This window comes from Balaenoptera ricei, chromosome 3, assembly GCF_028023285.1.
Source record: "Balaenoptera ricei isolate mBalRic1 chromosome 3, mBalRic1.hap2, whole genome shotgun sequence".
NCBI classification, from domain to species: domain Eukaryota; kingdom Metazoa; phylum Chordata; class Mammalia; order Artiodactyla; family Balaenopteridae; genus Balaenoptera; species Balaenoptera ricei.
Genome location: NC_082641.1, coordinates 169,553,146 through 169,567,168, shown reverse-complemented (window position 1 = coordinate 169,567,168; position 14,023 = coordinate 169,553,146). Strand labels below are relative to the sequence as shown.

Sequence of the window (14,023 nt, the reverse complement as noted above, 5' to 3'; positions counted from 1 at the left end):
CTGAACACACCCCAAGGAAAGGCCACGTGAGGACACTGGGAAAAGGCAGCGTTCTGCAGGCCAACAACAGGGCTCTCACCAGGGGCTGTGCCGGCACCCTGATCTCGGCCTCCAACCGCCGAAACTCTGAGAAGTACACATCTGCTGCTTAAGCCGCCTAGTCTGTGGTATTTTGTTACAGCGGCCCGAGTTAATACAGAGGGTTATTTTGGAAGTAAGGGGTCAGGGTAGGCTTCTTGTCATGTTTGAGCTGAAACCCAAAGGATGAGAAGGAGCTCCATGGAAGGTTCCAGAAAAGGGTGAGGTGGGTGCAAGGGTCCAGAGGCAGGAGGCAGGGGAGGGCCTTGTGGGCCACCAGGAAATTGAGGTTTGCCAGGAAAAGAGCCTGGATTGTAACCGAGGCCCCGTCCCGTTTCCCAGGTGACCTCAGGGCGAGCCAGTCATTCCCCCCGGGCCTCAGTTTCCCCCCTTGTAAAACGGATGTGAAGCCATGTCTCCCCATCTCAGGGCTGCTTCAAGGCCCCACCCAGAGTGGGTGCCTGGCTGGCAGGCAGGGGAGAGAGGCCCCCCAGGAGCCAGCTGTGCTGCACTCAGACCCCAAGGGACCCTTCCTACATCCCAGCCCGACCGTCTGTGCTCAACAACTGCCACCAACGAGGGAAACAAAACATGCTCAGAGCGGACCCTCTGATTCAGCTGGGGTTGGGGATTTGGCAGCGGCAGCAGAGCCTGATTAAAGGCATTCCGAGGCGCACTCGGTGTTTGTGTATCTGGTTCTGTATTTACACTTTGGGAACGAGTGAGGAGGCAGCTGGGGAGTGTCTCAGTCGGCCAGGGGGCCGGGGGCCGGGGTGACTCAGCCTGGAATCCACGCTCGGCCACATGCCTGTGATGCTTTCATTCATTCCCGGGTTCATTCATTATTCCTTCCCGTGCTCGGTAGACGTGTAATGAGAAACTCCAGTGTACCGGGCACGCTTCGGGGGGGCAGCCTGGCTCTCCTCACTGTGGAGCCGTCAGTTGGCGTGGGGGCCCATGGTGAGGTGGGACTGGGGCAGCAACAAAGTTATCAACAGTGAATTATTACTATTTTTGGCCGCACCGCACGGCTTGCAGGATCTTAGTTCCCCGACCAGAGATTGAACCCGGGCCCTTGGCAATGAAAGCACAGAGTCCTAACCACTGGACCACCAGGGAATTCCCAACAACAGTGAATTAAAAATGTACCAAAAGCCTAAATGTAAGAGCTCAATCTGTAAAATTCCTAGAAGGAAGCATAGGTGTAAATCTTCCTGGACTTGGGTTAGGTGATGGAGTTTTAGATGTGACACTAAAAGCACAAGCTAAGAAAAATAGATTAATTGGAGCATATCAACATTAAAAACTTTGATGCATCAAAAGACTGTCAAGAAAATGAAATATCTGCAAACCATATAGCTGATAAGGGATTAAGATCCAGAATATATAAAGGACTCTTATAACTCAACAAGAAAAAGACATACAACCCAATTTTTTTAAAAGGCAAAGGACTTGAATAGACCTTTCTCCAAAGAAGATGTACAGTGACCAATAAGCACATGAGAAGATGCTCAACATCACTAGTCATCAGGGAAATGAAAATCAGAACCGAAATGAGATACCACCTCCCACCCATCAGGATGGCTATTGTCAAAGCAACAGACACTAACAAGTGTTGATGAGGATGTGGGGAAATTGGGACCCTCGTGCCCTGCTGGTAGGAATGGAAAATGGTGCAGTAGCTGTGGGAAACAGTCTGACAGTTCCTCAACAAGAGAAATACGGAGTTACCCTATGATCCAGCAGTTCTACTTGGAGGTACATACCTGAGAGATTTGAAAACAGGGACTCAGATACTTGTCCATGCATATCCACGGCAGCACTAGTCACAGTTGCCAAAAGGTGGGACAACACATGTGCGTTCATAGATGAATGGACAAAATGTGCTCCATCCATGCGGTGGAATATTATTCAGACATAAAAAGGAATGAACCTCTGACATGTGCTGCCGTGTGGACGAACTCTAAAAACACCATGCTGAGAGAAAGAAGCCAGACACAGAGGGACAAATAGTGTGCGATCCCATTTATATGAAATATCAATAACAGGCAAATTCATAGAAACAGAAAGCAGATTAGTGGTTGCCTGGGCTCTGGGTGGGGGGATGCGGAGCAACTGCTAATGAGCGCTGGGTCTCTTTTGGGGTGATGGGAATGCTCTGGACCTAGCTAGAGGTGATGATCCCACGACACTGTGAATGTACTAGATGGTACTGAATTGTACAATTTCAAAGGGTTCATTTTATGTTGTGTGACTTTTATTTTGATAACAAAGAAAAAAAATGTTTAAAAAGGGAGAAGAGTGGTCCCGGGCCTTCCTGGTTGGGCACCTGTGCAGGCACAGCCGTCTCCCCCAGAGCCCCAGGTTTCCGATCCTTTCCAGAGCGGGCAGGAGAGGTGTGGGGAGAGACGGCACGGCCCACAGATGTTGTGAATGGAGCCCGGGAGGGGCCGTCTCCCCTCCCCAAACACGTCTGGTGCACGAGCTAAGACCAGGCAGCCTCTTGGGGCCAGGCCTTGGAAGGAACCTGGAGGGACACAGCCAAACTAACTGGGGTGCACACACCTCTCAGGGACTGCTGGCCCCGGAAAATGTACTGGCAGCTCCACGTGACTCAGAATCAGACCCTTTCAGGGGCTCTGCGGGGCTCCCTCCACAGGCCCCTACCGCTGCTGGAATACTTGGAGAACCTGATGAAGCCCTGGTCTCTCCCTCCCAGGGAATAACCCCCAAAGGTGACCCCTCTGCTGTTGGCAGCCTCCTGAGGACTCCACCTAGGGGAGCCCTGAGGGGCAGTGCTTGGGCCAGGGTGTGCGAATCCCCTGGGGTCCTGCTCAGCACTTAGGTCCCAGGAGGATCCTGCACTTGAGATGGGATTTGCTCTCCACCTCCCTCTCAGGAGCGGCTCTTTGCCTGTGTACTTGGGAAGCTGTCTGTTCTTCCTTGGGCCTCAGTTTCCCCAGAGTCGGGGGGTGGGCTGTCCCACGTGGGCGCAGGAGAAACATTGTCCCTGCCTGGGATTCTGAGCACATCGAACAGTTAGTTGTTCCTGCATTCACATGTTCAGCTGTTATCTGGTCTCTCAGTCCCCATGTGAGTGCCAAGCTACTCATTTGTGCCAGGGTCCTTGCAGGGCTGACAGTCTAATGGGAGGAGATGGACCTTGGTCAGGTGGTTTTGGATAGTGAGCCGTGGAAGGAGGTGACCCCATGGGGGAGAGGTGCGCAGTGTTGGGCTGGCCCAGTGGGAAGAGCCTTCTGGAGGAGGGAGGGCCAGTGCAAAGGCCCTGAGGCAGTTACCTCAGCTGGTAGAGCACAGTGGTTGGGGGAGAGCAGAGGGCCAGACAGTGCAGGCCTTCGTGGTGAGAGGGGGAAACAGGTCTGCTGAGAGCTCACAGCTCCTCTCTGGCGCTCTGCTGCGGCCCCCATGCCTGCCCTGGCTTTGCAAGACAGAGCTCAGCCTTCAGCTACTCCCCTTAATTTCATTAGAAACTTGGCCAATTGCCATGGTGGCTGCTGATGGGCCTGACCGAGGCCGGCTCCTTCTAGACAGCGAGGCCTGGGAGGGGTTGGCAGATGGGAATTTGCTGTATCCTGTGGGGCTCCCAGAGGATGGGGGCTGCCCTGGAGAAGTGACTGCATCTGCCATGCTATGCCTTCCCAGGGCCACGGGCCCCCGTTCTTTCCCGGCCTTGTGACCCCTACTCCTCCCAGTCCCTTGGATGCTGCCAGGATCGGGGGGTGTGTGCCCAGTAGGGATGTGGACACAGACTGCGGATGCACGCTGTGCTGGGCAACTCTGTCCCTGTGGGGTCCTGTCAGCAAGGGGATTGGGAGAGGCTGGAGAAGCCACCCATTTATACACGGTTCTGTAGGAGGAGTGGGGGTCGGGTGGGGGAGAAGGACTTTGTATGGGGGTGGGAGGGCCGGTCCTGGCTCAGGCTGTGTCAGGGGCCGGGGCGGGGGAACCCTGTGTGGAAACGAGGGGCCCAGGGCGAAAGCAGGACCTGAAGTGGCTTTTTATAGTGAGACTTGTGCTGGGTCCCCCTTGACAGAGCCGAAGTGGTTGGGTTGATGCTCTGACTGTAAGCTCCCAGAAGAGCTGGCGTGCTCTGATCTGTGATGTGATGTGGCCTCTGTGACACTCTGCGGTCCCAGCCACCCGCTGGTCCACAGGGTTATGCGAGAGTCAGGTTCCAGGAGTGGAGTCCATGGCCCACTTGGCCACTTCTGAGCTCGATGGCCCTGGGCAATTCCCTTGCCTGCTGAGTCTCAGTTTTCCCATCTGGAGAGTGGAGTGTGCTGGTAACCTCCTCAAAGGGCCTGTCTTATTACTATTTTTTTTCTTTTTTTTTTTTTCTTTTTGGCCTCGCTGCACGGCTTGTGGGAGCTTCCCCGACCAGGAATTGAACCTGGGCCACCACAGTGAAAGCCTGGAATCCTAACCACTAGGCCACCAGGGAACTCCCAAAAGGCCTGTCTTAGGTTGAATTGTGTCCCCTCAAAAGATGTGTCCTGGGGACTTCCCTGGTGATCCAGTGGTTAAGACTTCACACTTCTGGGCTTCCCTGGTGGCGCAGTGGTTGAGAATCTGCCTGCTAATGCAGGGGACACGGGTTCGAGCCCTGGTCTGGGAAGATCCCACATGCCGCGGAGCAACTAGGCCCGTGTGCCACAACTACTGAGCCTGCGCGTCTGGAGCCTGTGCTCCGCAGTAAGAGAGGCCGCGACAGTGAGAGGCCCGCGCACTGCGATAAAGAGTGACCCCCGCTTGCCGCAACTAGAGAAAGCCCTCGCACAGAAACGAAGACCCAACACAGCCAAAAATAAAAATAAATAAATTAATTAATTAATTAATTTTAAAAAAGGGATTACAAAGATGCACAAGGAAACTTTAAAAAAGAAAAAAAGACTTCACACTTCCACTGCAGGGGCCACAGGTTTGATCCCTGGTCGGGGAACCAAGATCCCCCATGCCTCATGGCGCCCCCCACCCCCCAAAAAAAGATATGTCCACATGCTCACCCCTGGAACCTGGGAATGTGACATTACTTGGCAAGAGTGTCTTTGCAGGTGTAATTAAGGGTCCCAAGATGAGATTAATTCTAAATTAGGATGGGCTCTGAATCCAATGACAGGTATTATTCTAAGAGAAAGGAGAGGGGGATTTGAGACACAGACACAGAGGGAAAGGCCGTGTAGAGACAGAGGCGGAGATCGGAGCGAGGCAGCTGTGAGCCAAGGACGCCTGGAGCCCCCCGAAGCCAGGAGGGGCCTGGGGCGGATCCTCCCTCAGAGCCTCTGGAAAGAACCAACGCTGTCCACACCTTGATTTTGGACTTCCACCTCTTGAACTGTGAGGGAGTGAATTCCTGTTGTTATAAGCCCCCCAGTCTGTGGTAATTTGTTATGGTTGCCTCAGGACCCTTGAGACAGGGCAGTTGTGATGCTTAAATGTGCTGAGACTTGAGAAGGGTTCTGTGGCCCATGGCGGGGGCTCAGGGGTGCCGTCTGCAACACTTGGGGTGGGAGGGTGGCTCAGAGGGTGCCTAAGGTCTATGCTGTGCTTCCTGGTCATCTGTTGTGTCCCCATTGGCCTCAACCCTGAAACACCTCTGACCCCTAGGGTGTGGCACCACGTCGTTGGTTGGTTGGTTCACACCTGAGAGCAAGAGGATTTGAGAGACACGAACTGGACTGTTCTGGAAAGATCTGGGGCTGCAGGATGCTGGTGGGAGGCGAGGCCAGACATGCAGCAGCACTTCCTGGGGGTCCGGCGTGGCCCCATACAGTGCTGGCACCAGACACGTTGGGACCAGTAGACCGTGAATGTCGGGAGCCCTCCACCTGGTGGGTACAGGATGGGGATGGTGGGTAGGGTTCATGGGCCAGGCGTTTTGGATGAGGCAAACGTGGCTAGACAAACCAAGAGGCATATGGAAAAGGCCTGGGTCAGTCAGTGGTGCTGTCATTTTTCTTCCTTTTGACCCAGTAAAGGAAGAGGGTAGCTTTAGGGGAAGCTGGGCAGGGTGATTCAGGAACTCCCTGTGCCATCTTTGCAGTTTTTCTGTGAACCGAAAACTTTATTAAAAACAACAAAGCCAGAGGCCAGTGTGAAGGTGGCTTGGGGGGGCCTGCTCCTTGGGTGGGGTGTCAGGGAGGCCCCTCCAGGATGGGTGTGGAGGGGGAGCTGTCACAGGCTGAGGCCCTGGGGGGGGTCACAAACTCGGGGTGCTTTGGGGTCAGGTGGCCAGAGGAAGAGTGGGGAGAGCAGAGGGCAAGGAGGCCACAGTGAAAGCGTGGGTGATGGACCATCTGCCTGCCCTCAGCATCTGGAGTGGGGTCCACTCTCACAGTCGGGGAGCCTGGACTTGGACCCAGGCTGTCTGACTCACAGGCGAAAAGCAAGGGGGAGCCTGGGAGTCACAGCTCCTTTGAGCCGGTGGGTCTTGTCCAGGCTTCACTGCCCTGCCTGCGCCTGCCTCTGCCAAAACCCATGAGGATGGGGTGAGGGGAAGGGGCGGCCTAAGCCTCCTGAGGGCATCGGGAGTTACGTTGGTGTCCTGAAAGGTTCTTATATGGCCTCCAAATGGGACTGTCACCTGGCTGGTGAAAGTCAGCTCCTGAGAGTGGGAACAGTGGTGTTCATTCATTGATTCGTTCATTCACTCATGTGTTCTATGTTCCTTTGTTCCATCAGCAGGTGCTGCTGAGTGCTAGACCCTGGCTTGGATGCCGGGTTTATGTCAAGGTTGGGGGTAGGGTAGGGTAGGAAGTGCCATCGAGGGGGTACAGAGTGAGGACCACTGGGCGGAGGGATGCATGAGGGACTGTGGCTTGACAGCGGGAAGAGGCATGAGCTTCAACGTCAGGCAGCTTGTTAGACCCTGACTGGTGGTGTCACTCTGCTGTCCTCCTTGTGGACCCTCTGAGGCATCAGGTCCATGGGTGGAGCCCAGGCTGGCACCTCCTCACCCCAGGACCTTACTCCTGGGGTTTCCTGGCCAGGCCTGGGACGGCAGTCAGCCCCTGCAAAAGTTAAGGGGGTCCCTAAGACCACCTTCACATCTGACACCAACTGCAGAATTTGAGGGTTCCCAAGACTGCATTCAGCTCGGCAGTTCACTGGAAGGACTCAGAAGTCACTGAAAACCATCATACTCACAGTCACGGTCTATTACAGTGAAAGGACACAGATCACAGTTGGCATGGGGCGGCGGCCAGGAGACTTCCAAACACAGAGCTGCAGGTTGTCCCTTCCTGTGGAATCACATGGACAGTGCTTGCTTCTCCCAGCACCAGTCTGTGATGACATACATGGGGGTTGTCAACCAGGGATGCGCCCCAAGCCTTGGTGTCCAGGGTTTTTATTGGGATTCGCCACGCAGACTCTGCTGACTGCTGTCTCCAGCCACTGCAGAGGGTGAGCTGGTATTGCATTGGCCTGAGACCTCCACCCGAAGTCACACTGTTGGCATAGATACCAAGCGTGGCCCGAGGACCTAGGCAAACTGAAACACTCTTATCAGGCAGGGCTTTCAATTCCCAGGAGCTGGGGGCAAAGGTCAAACTGCCCTGGGCCAGGTTAACTCTCCTGCACAGCCCCACATACAACCGAGGGTGAGCACACAGGGGTCCCCCAAAGGACGAGTGGAGCCCCACACTGTGTCCACTCCAGAGGCCGCACCACAAAGCCTGACATTCCTAAAGCACAGTGGATGAGGGTTGGGAACCATCGAGGGAAAGAAAGGCTCCACCGGAGGGCCGGTGTTGCAGCAGCGCACAAGCCGTGAGCAGCCTGTCCCCAGTCTGGGCTCCCTCTGGCCCGGGACGTGACAGCTTTGCAGAGTACTTTCCTGGATGCCGGGGTTTCCAGAGCTGGCAGTTCAGCCTGTGACAGAAGCATGTGTGGTATAAGCACTTCCTGTATCACACACCTGTCATTTGTGCACACACGCTCACCTGGACCACCCACTCTAGAGAGGGGGAAACTGAGGCTCAGAAGGGTGCTGTAGCCCCCCAGGGCCACATGGTACTTGAGAGGTGGTTCTTGAGAGGTGGATGTAAGGCGAGTTCCTGCCACGTGGCTCAGACACAAGAAGGGGCGGGGGGGCGGGTCTCAGGTCCAAGGTAACCCGTGCCCATCGCCCATCCTGCTTGGCCTCCCCCTCCCTCCTGACCGGGAGTTGGCCTATTTCATCTCATGCAACCGCAGGGAGGGACACAGTGGGGTGTTCACGGTGAGCGTCTCCAGCCACTGGAGACAGAGCCTGGGCTGGACCCTACAGATGCCTGAGAACCACCCGCGGAGGAACGGAGCAAGGTCAATCTCCCTCCCGGCTCCACCGCGGCTCGCAGGAAACAGCTGTTTACCTGGGTGAGGTGCTCGGCTGGGCGAGCAGCCAGTTCCCGAGCTTCACTTCCCCCTCCGGTGTCGGAGGCCCCCCAGGAAGCCGGGACTGGCGTGGGAGAGCGGGGCGGTGTGGGCGGACAGCAAACGGAGCGCTGCCAGGAGCTGTTTGTGAGGGAACGTGAGCCGGTCTTGTTGTGTACACAGTGTCGACCCTAGCAACCACCCCAGCCGGCTGGAGCGGACACCCACCCCTCCCCGGGTGCCCAGCTGCCACCCCTCCGTCACAGCACCTGCATCCCAGCCAGGGCAGATTGACGGGCTTTGGGGACCTGGCTGAGGGCCTAGGGCCACCGGTGGTGTCAACCAGGTCACGAGCATCTGCTATTCCTGGCAAAGTGGAATCGATGCTCCAGCGAGGAAAGGCCAGGTCCCAGCCCTGCCCCAAGGCAGCCGTGGCTGGTCAGGGAGCCCCGGACTCCTGGTTCTGAGGCCTGGCCCAGCGGGACGAATCCCCACGCGAGTGATGGACAGAGGACTGTGCAGGGACGCAGCCGCCCCAGACGAAGGCTCTGTAATGCGTGAGGCTGGCGGGACAGGCAGAAGGAGCCTGGGGGCTTGGGCAGGACTCCTTAGAACTCAGGCGGGGTCTGGCAGACCCTCTCGCCCTGTGTGTGCTGTCAGAGGGATTGTACATGCTGCACTTTGAAAGCCAGCACTGCACTTCTGAGCTGGCCTCTCTGATTCAGGCCAGTGGAAAGACAATTCCTCCTGTGTCCGGGCGTAAATTCGCAGCCTCTGGCCCGCACCCCAGGAACGCAGCCTTTGGCGTGATAAGAAATGGTTCCCCCGGGTGGGTGAGGGGCCTCCTGTACAGGCTCCAGGCTCCAGGTCCACTTGATACTCTTGCTTATTCACAAATTGTCTGAATCAGCTGGTCACGCCCCCTCAAGTTCACGGAGGCAGCGCCCCCAGGGCGAGTTTCCCTGCCTGGGGAGGGCCACCTGGGCGTCTTGGGTCTCTGATTCTGTTGGTTTTGGTGGAGAGATTCATGGCTCCTTTGAGAATCTGAGTCATGGGGGTGCCACACCCTCTGTGCCTGGTGCCACTGACTCCACTACTTGGGGCCCTCGGGAATGGCGCTCCGCAGGGTGTGCTCAGGAACCACCCCCCCGCTCCCCCCACGCTATAGCTGTCGGTTTCTCTCTTGCAGCTCCAGCTCCAAAAGTCCCAGTACCTGCAGCTGGGCCCAAGCCGTGGCCAGTACTATGGTGGATCCCTGCCCAACGTGAACCAGATTGGGAGCGGCACCGTAGATCTGCCCTTCCAGGTGAGCCCCCATTCCTCTCCCACACCACCTCCCACCTGGAGTGTGTTGCAGTCTGGGCCCTGGCCACAGAGCAAGAGAGCGTGCATGACAGCCTGTGAACAGCTGGGGTCACCGGACAATTGCCGCCGCCCACCCGGCCCCCGCCTACTCCTTCCCCTGGGATGGCCTGGCCAGGCCTCACCCGGATCCCTCCTTCCCATCCCCTGTCAGCAGAGCCCACAGCGAGGCCGAGGTCTGGCTGTGAGTGTTTCGGCAGCCGCTACACCTGTTGGCCGGCTGTGCGGCAGCGGGAACCGCTCAGGGCCTCTGGGGCTTGGCTCCGTCCCGCTTCACTAATCCGCAAGCCCAGCAATTCTCAGAAGGAGGCCCCTCAGCCTGACCCCACTTGTCTGCAAACGTTTTCTGGCAGAGACCCACACAGCACGGCTCCCGCAGGCCGCATAGCTGCCGCGCACGTCCTTATCATAAATATAAGAACAGATAAGGTCCACCGCCTGCCTGGTGCAGGGCCGGCCTCTTCTCCCAGGCCATGTCCCTCGACCCTGGTCTGCAGGTGGAAGTGGGGGCACGGTGGGCCCAGGAACTGGGCCGATAGCTGGGTCCCCCCCTCCAGCACGATGTCTGGACTCTGCAGGGACAGGTCCACCAAACAGCCACGCACTTGTCCCATTGCTGGGACAGAGCCCCAGAAACAGCCACGTCCGCTAGCATGTTGACAGGCCAGGTGGCGCTGGGTCGGTCCCACAGGGAGCTCAGTCCCCACCCACCCCGCAGTCATTCCCCTGCTTGTAGTCCTCCCACACTGCTGCTGGGATGTGGCAGGGCACCAGCCCAGGGTCCCGCAGGCTGGCTTGGGGTCCGGCTGGCTCAGCTCTGAATCCCCAGGGCCTCTTAGAGCACGGCCCTCCTCAGATGGCCTCCACATCAGAGCAGATAGATGCATGGGGCTGTCATGCTGATCTTGACATGCTCCAAAAGCCTCACCTCTTTGTCAGGGCCCTTTCTAGTTTGGGTTTTCTCCTCTTCTCCCTGGCTCCCCTCTTCCTCTGTTTCCCCATCCCCTCCTCCGTCAAGGACAGTGTCTCTCTGGGCATCCCCAAGCTTGGCCCTGCCTGAGGCCACTGTAGAGCCCCCGAGGGCCGAGGGTGCATGGGGGCCTGTTGGGCTTCCCACTGGGGGGCCAGGCGAGGCAGGAGTGTCTCAAAGTCTTGGTTCTTTGCATTTTCAGCCCAGCGGATATCTGGGGGAGGCTCTGGCAGCGGCTCCTGTCTCTCTGGTAAATGAGCCCCTGGGCTGAGGCCTCGGCATCCCCGGCACGTGTGTGGGCGCTGGGTATTCCTGTGCGGCCGCCCCCGTGGCCCAGCGGGAGGTGTCCCGTCTGCCAAACGGAAGCAGATTCGCTCTGCACCCCCTTGTCTGGGGAAGTGCGTATGGTCGCGTCGAGAGACCCCCTTCCCCGGGGGATCCTAGCATGCGTGCCAACGCTGCATGGTTCGTTCCTGTGACACATGCACACACGCGTGTGCGTGGATCCTAGACTCGGCCTGGCGAGCTGGGCTGTGGCTGGGCCCGAGCTTCTCTGTGCCTCTGGCTCTGCTTCAGCCGCCTTGGTTTCCCCTCTGGGCTTTCAGGCATCTCTGGGAGGAGATGAACGGCCCCTGTCCTCTGGTGTCTGTGCCTGGACAGTGAGGTTCCTACCCTCCCTCGGTCACTGCCATCTCCCGGGCCCCACAGCCTTTTGGAGGCAGAAGCACAGAAAGACCCAAGCTGGCAGCGTCCTTGCTGGGTCAGAGAAAGACGGGGTCCCCGGACGCCAGGGGTCCCCGGACGCCAGGGAGAGAAGTCAGCCCTGAATGCTAGCCGAGGTGTTCGGACAGGTGGAGAAGAGCAGTGAGCCAGCCAGTGGCAGTCTTCCGGAGGAAATTGCTTTTTGCCTGGCTGCCCAGAGAAGACAGAAGGGCCCGAGGGCCAGATGGCCAGGTAGGAGGCTGGTAGCTGCATCCAGAGCTAGCTAAGGCTGCCAGTCTCGCCCCAGTCAGATGGTGAGGGGCCCATGGCACCAGGGCTGGCGGAGAGCAGGCTCCTGGGGGCCTCAGGAGCATGGAGCCAGGGGCGGGAGCTGGCCGTGACTGGGGGGCCTCATGCCAGCCCCAGGTGCTGGAAGGGAGCCCCGTCCGGCCAAGCTGTGGCCCAGGGCTCCGGAAAGTGCCTGCACTTGGCTGCTGGTGGTGCTGGGACAAGGCCGTGGGGGAGAGTGCGTGGGGGCCGAGTTTCAATCAGGACCAGCCCCAGGCTCCACGAGGAGCCTCCAGGGAGCCAGCACTTGGCCAGGTGGGCCCCTGACGTCCTGGGCTGGAAGCCCTGGGGCTGTCTCTTGGCAGGCCCCTCCAGGGATGACGTAGGTGGGGAGAGGAGGCCGGCCAGGCCCGGAGAGAGAGGGCGGAGGCCTGTCTGCACCTGGCGAGGCTGGGAGGGGGTGCTCGGGCCGTCTGCACCCCTGGCACCCTGGCCGGCTCCGGGCCCCGAGCTTGCGCCGCTCTGCCTGGCCCGTGCATGCCAGCTGCACTGCACGCCTGCCGCCCCGGCACCTGGAACCCCAGCTCGCCGCCACCCCTACAGTGCTCGGAGGCTGGGGGCAGGGGCCGAGGAGGAAAGGAAGCCCGTCTGGAGTAGCCGAGGGTGCCTCCAGAACTGGGCAGGGGGGTTGTGGAGGGACCCTGAGGTCAGATCCTGGGGGCAGAGCTGGGGTCGGATCTTGGACCACAGCTGATAACCGTGGTTTGGGTTTCCTCTCTTTTTTTCCATCTCTTCCTCTCCTCCCTCCCCACCCCCAGACACCCTTCCAGTCCTCAGGCCTGGACACCAGCCGAACTACCCGGCACCATGGGCTAGTGGACAGAGTGTACCGGGAGCGTGGCCGCCTTGGCTCCCCACATCGCCGGCCCCTGTCAGTGGACAAACATGGAAGGCAGATATCCTTTTCCCAGAGGATGGGGGTGGGGGGGGCGGGGACCACTTCATCCAGCTGATGGACCTGACTGCTGCCAGCTCTGTGATAGAATCAGGGCCTCTACAGTCCTCCAGGGCTACCGGGCCCCACCAAGAGGGGGTGCCATTGCATGGCAACCCTGGAAGACTTCCTGGAGGAGGCAGTGCAAGCTGAGGAGCCTTTAGCCAGGCGGGGGCTAGGGGAGCACAGGGAACAATGACACAGAGGAGGCCACTGGAGCACACAGCCTGAGATGAGAGTTGGGAGGGTACGGTCAGATGCCTGACTGGGCAGTGGGGCCCAGGAAGGCTGTGAGCAGGGCACCCACACGTCAGGGCCATGGTGGTGGACCCCTCTGGGGGCCATATGGAGCCAAGGCAGTGGGGCCAAGGGGGATCTGAGCCAGACACAGATCAGAGGGAGGCTTGATCTGAAGACACAGAATTTGCCTTTGCACCTCTGCCAAGCAGAGAGGTTGTCAGGAATGCCCCCCCCACCACCACTGACTTGGCTGCCCCTTGGTACTTAACCAGCCAGGCTCCCCCGCCACTAGGGTCTGAATGGCTGCTCCTGGGAACCCCGGCTCTCTAGAACAGAGAAGTCTGTTCTTTCCTGGTTCTCGTTTCCATGGGCTAGGGGAGCCTGAGCAACTGGGCGCCAGACCAAGCCCTTGGGCCCTGGGAGTCACCCCGTCAGCCCAAAGAGTCAAGACTGGGGTCAGCTGAACTAGACTCCCTGCAGCCCCCCCTGCGGGCCCCCGTTTCATGGCTGAGGCCCCTCTTGGAAGGGGTGCAGCCTGCACGTGCGCTTGCAGGGGGTGAGTGCTGAGTGCTAGGTGGATGGGGCTGCACCCTGGGGGCTGCTCGCAGCCAGGCAGGAAAGGCCCCCGCCCCGAGGCCCCAGCTGTTTGCCGGCTCCCAGCAGCCTGGCTACTCGGGCTGGCCAGCACAGGGTTCTTGGGGCTCAGGGCAGGGCCTCAGCCGACAGCACCATCCCCTTAACTCATACTCACGCGGACAGCTGCCCATATGGCACCGTGTACCTCTCGCCACCTGCAGACACCAGCTGGAGAAGGTCAGTGACCAAGAGCCAACCCCCAGCCCTCTCATGGGAAACAAAACTATACTTTCATCGTGGCCGTGCTTGGAAAACCAATACGCAGTCACTTAAAAATGACAAAACTTAGAAGCATCCAGAAGTTTCTAGAAATCAGCTCTATCCCTGTAAACAATGAGGTCACAGTTTTGGGGTCTTCCAGGGATTTTTTTTTCCCCTCT

General features: G+C 58.6%; 1 protein-coding gene across 8 annotated transcripts in view; it reads left to right on the top strand.

Moving 5' to 3' along the window:
- Window positions 1-14,023, top strand: part of CRTC1 (CREB regulated transcription coactivator 1) — a 74,007-nt gene that overhangs the window by 36,552 nt on the left and 23,432 nt on the right. For 6 of the 8 annotated variants that reach the window (XM_059918066.1, XM_059918060.1, XM_059918064.1 and 3 more), the window contains exons 2-5: window positions 9,641-9,757; window positions 10,986-11,033; window positions 12,592-12,729; window positions 13,759-13,820. In XM_059918066.1, the coding sequence (XP_059774049.1) occupies window positions 9,641-9,757; window positions 10,986-11,033; window positions 12,592-12,729; window positions 13,759-13,820 (365 nt within the window). The remainder of the gene's footprint in view (window positions 1-9,640; window positions 9,758-10,985; window positions 11,034-12,591; window positions 12,730-13,758; window positions 13,821-14,023) is intronic. The other 2 variants (XM_059918068.1, XM_059918067.1) reach the window with 1 other exon arrangement.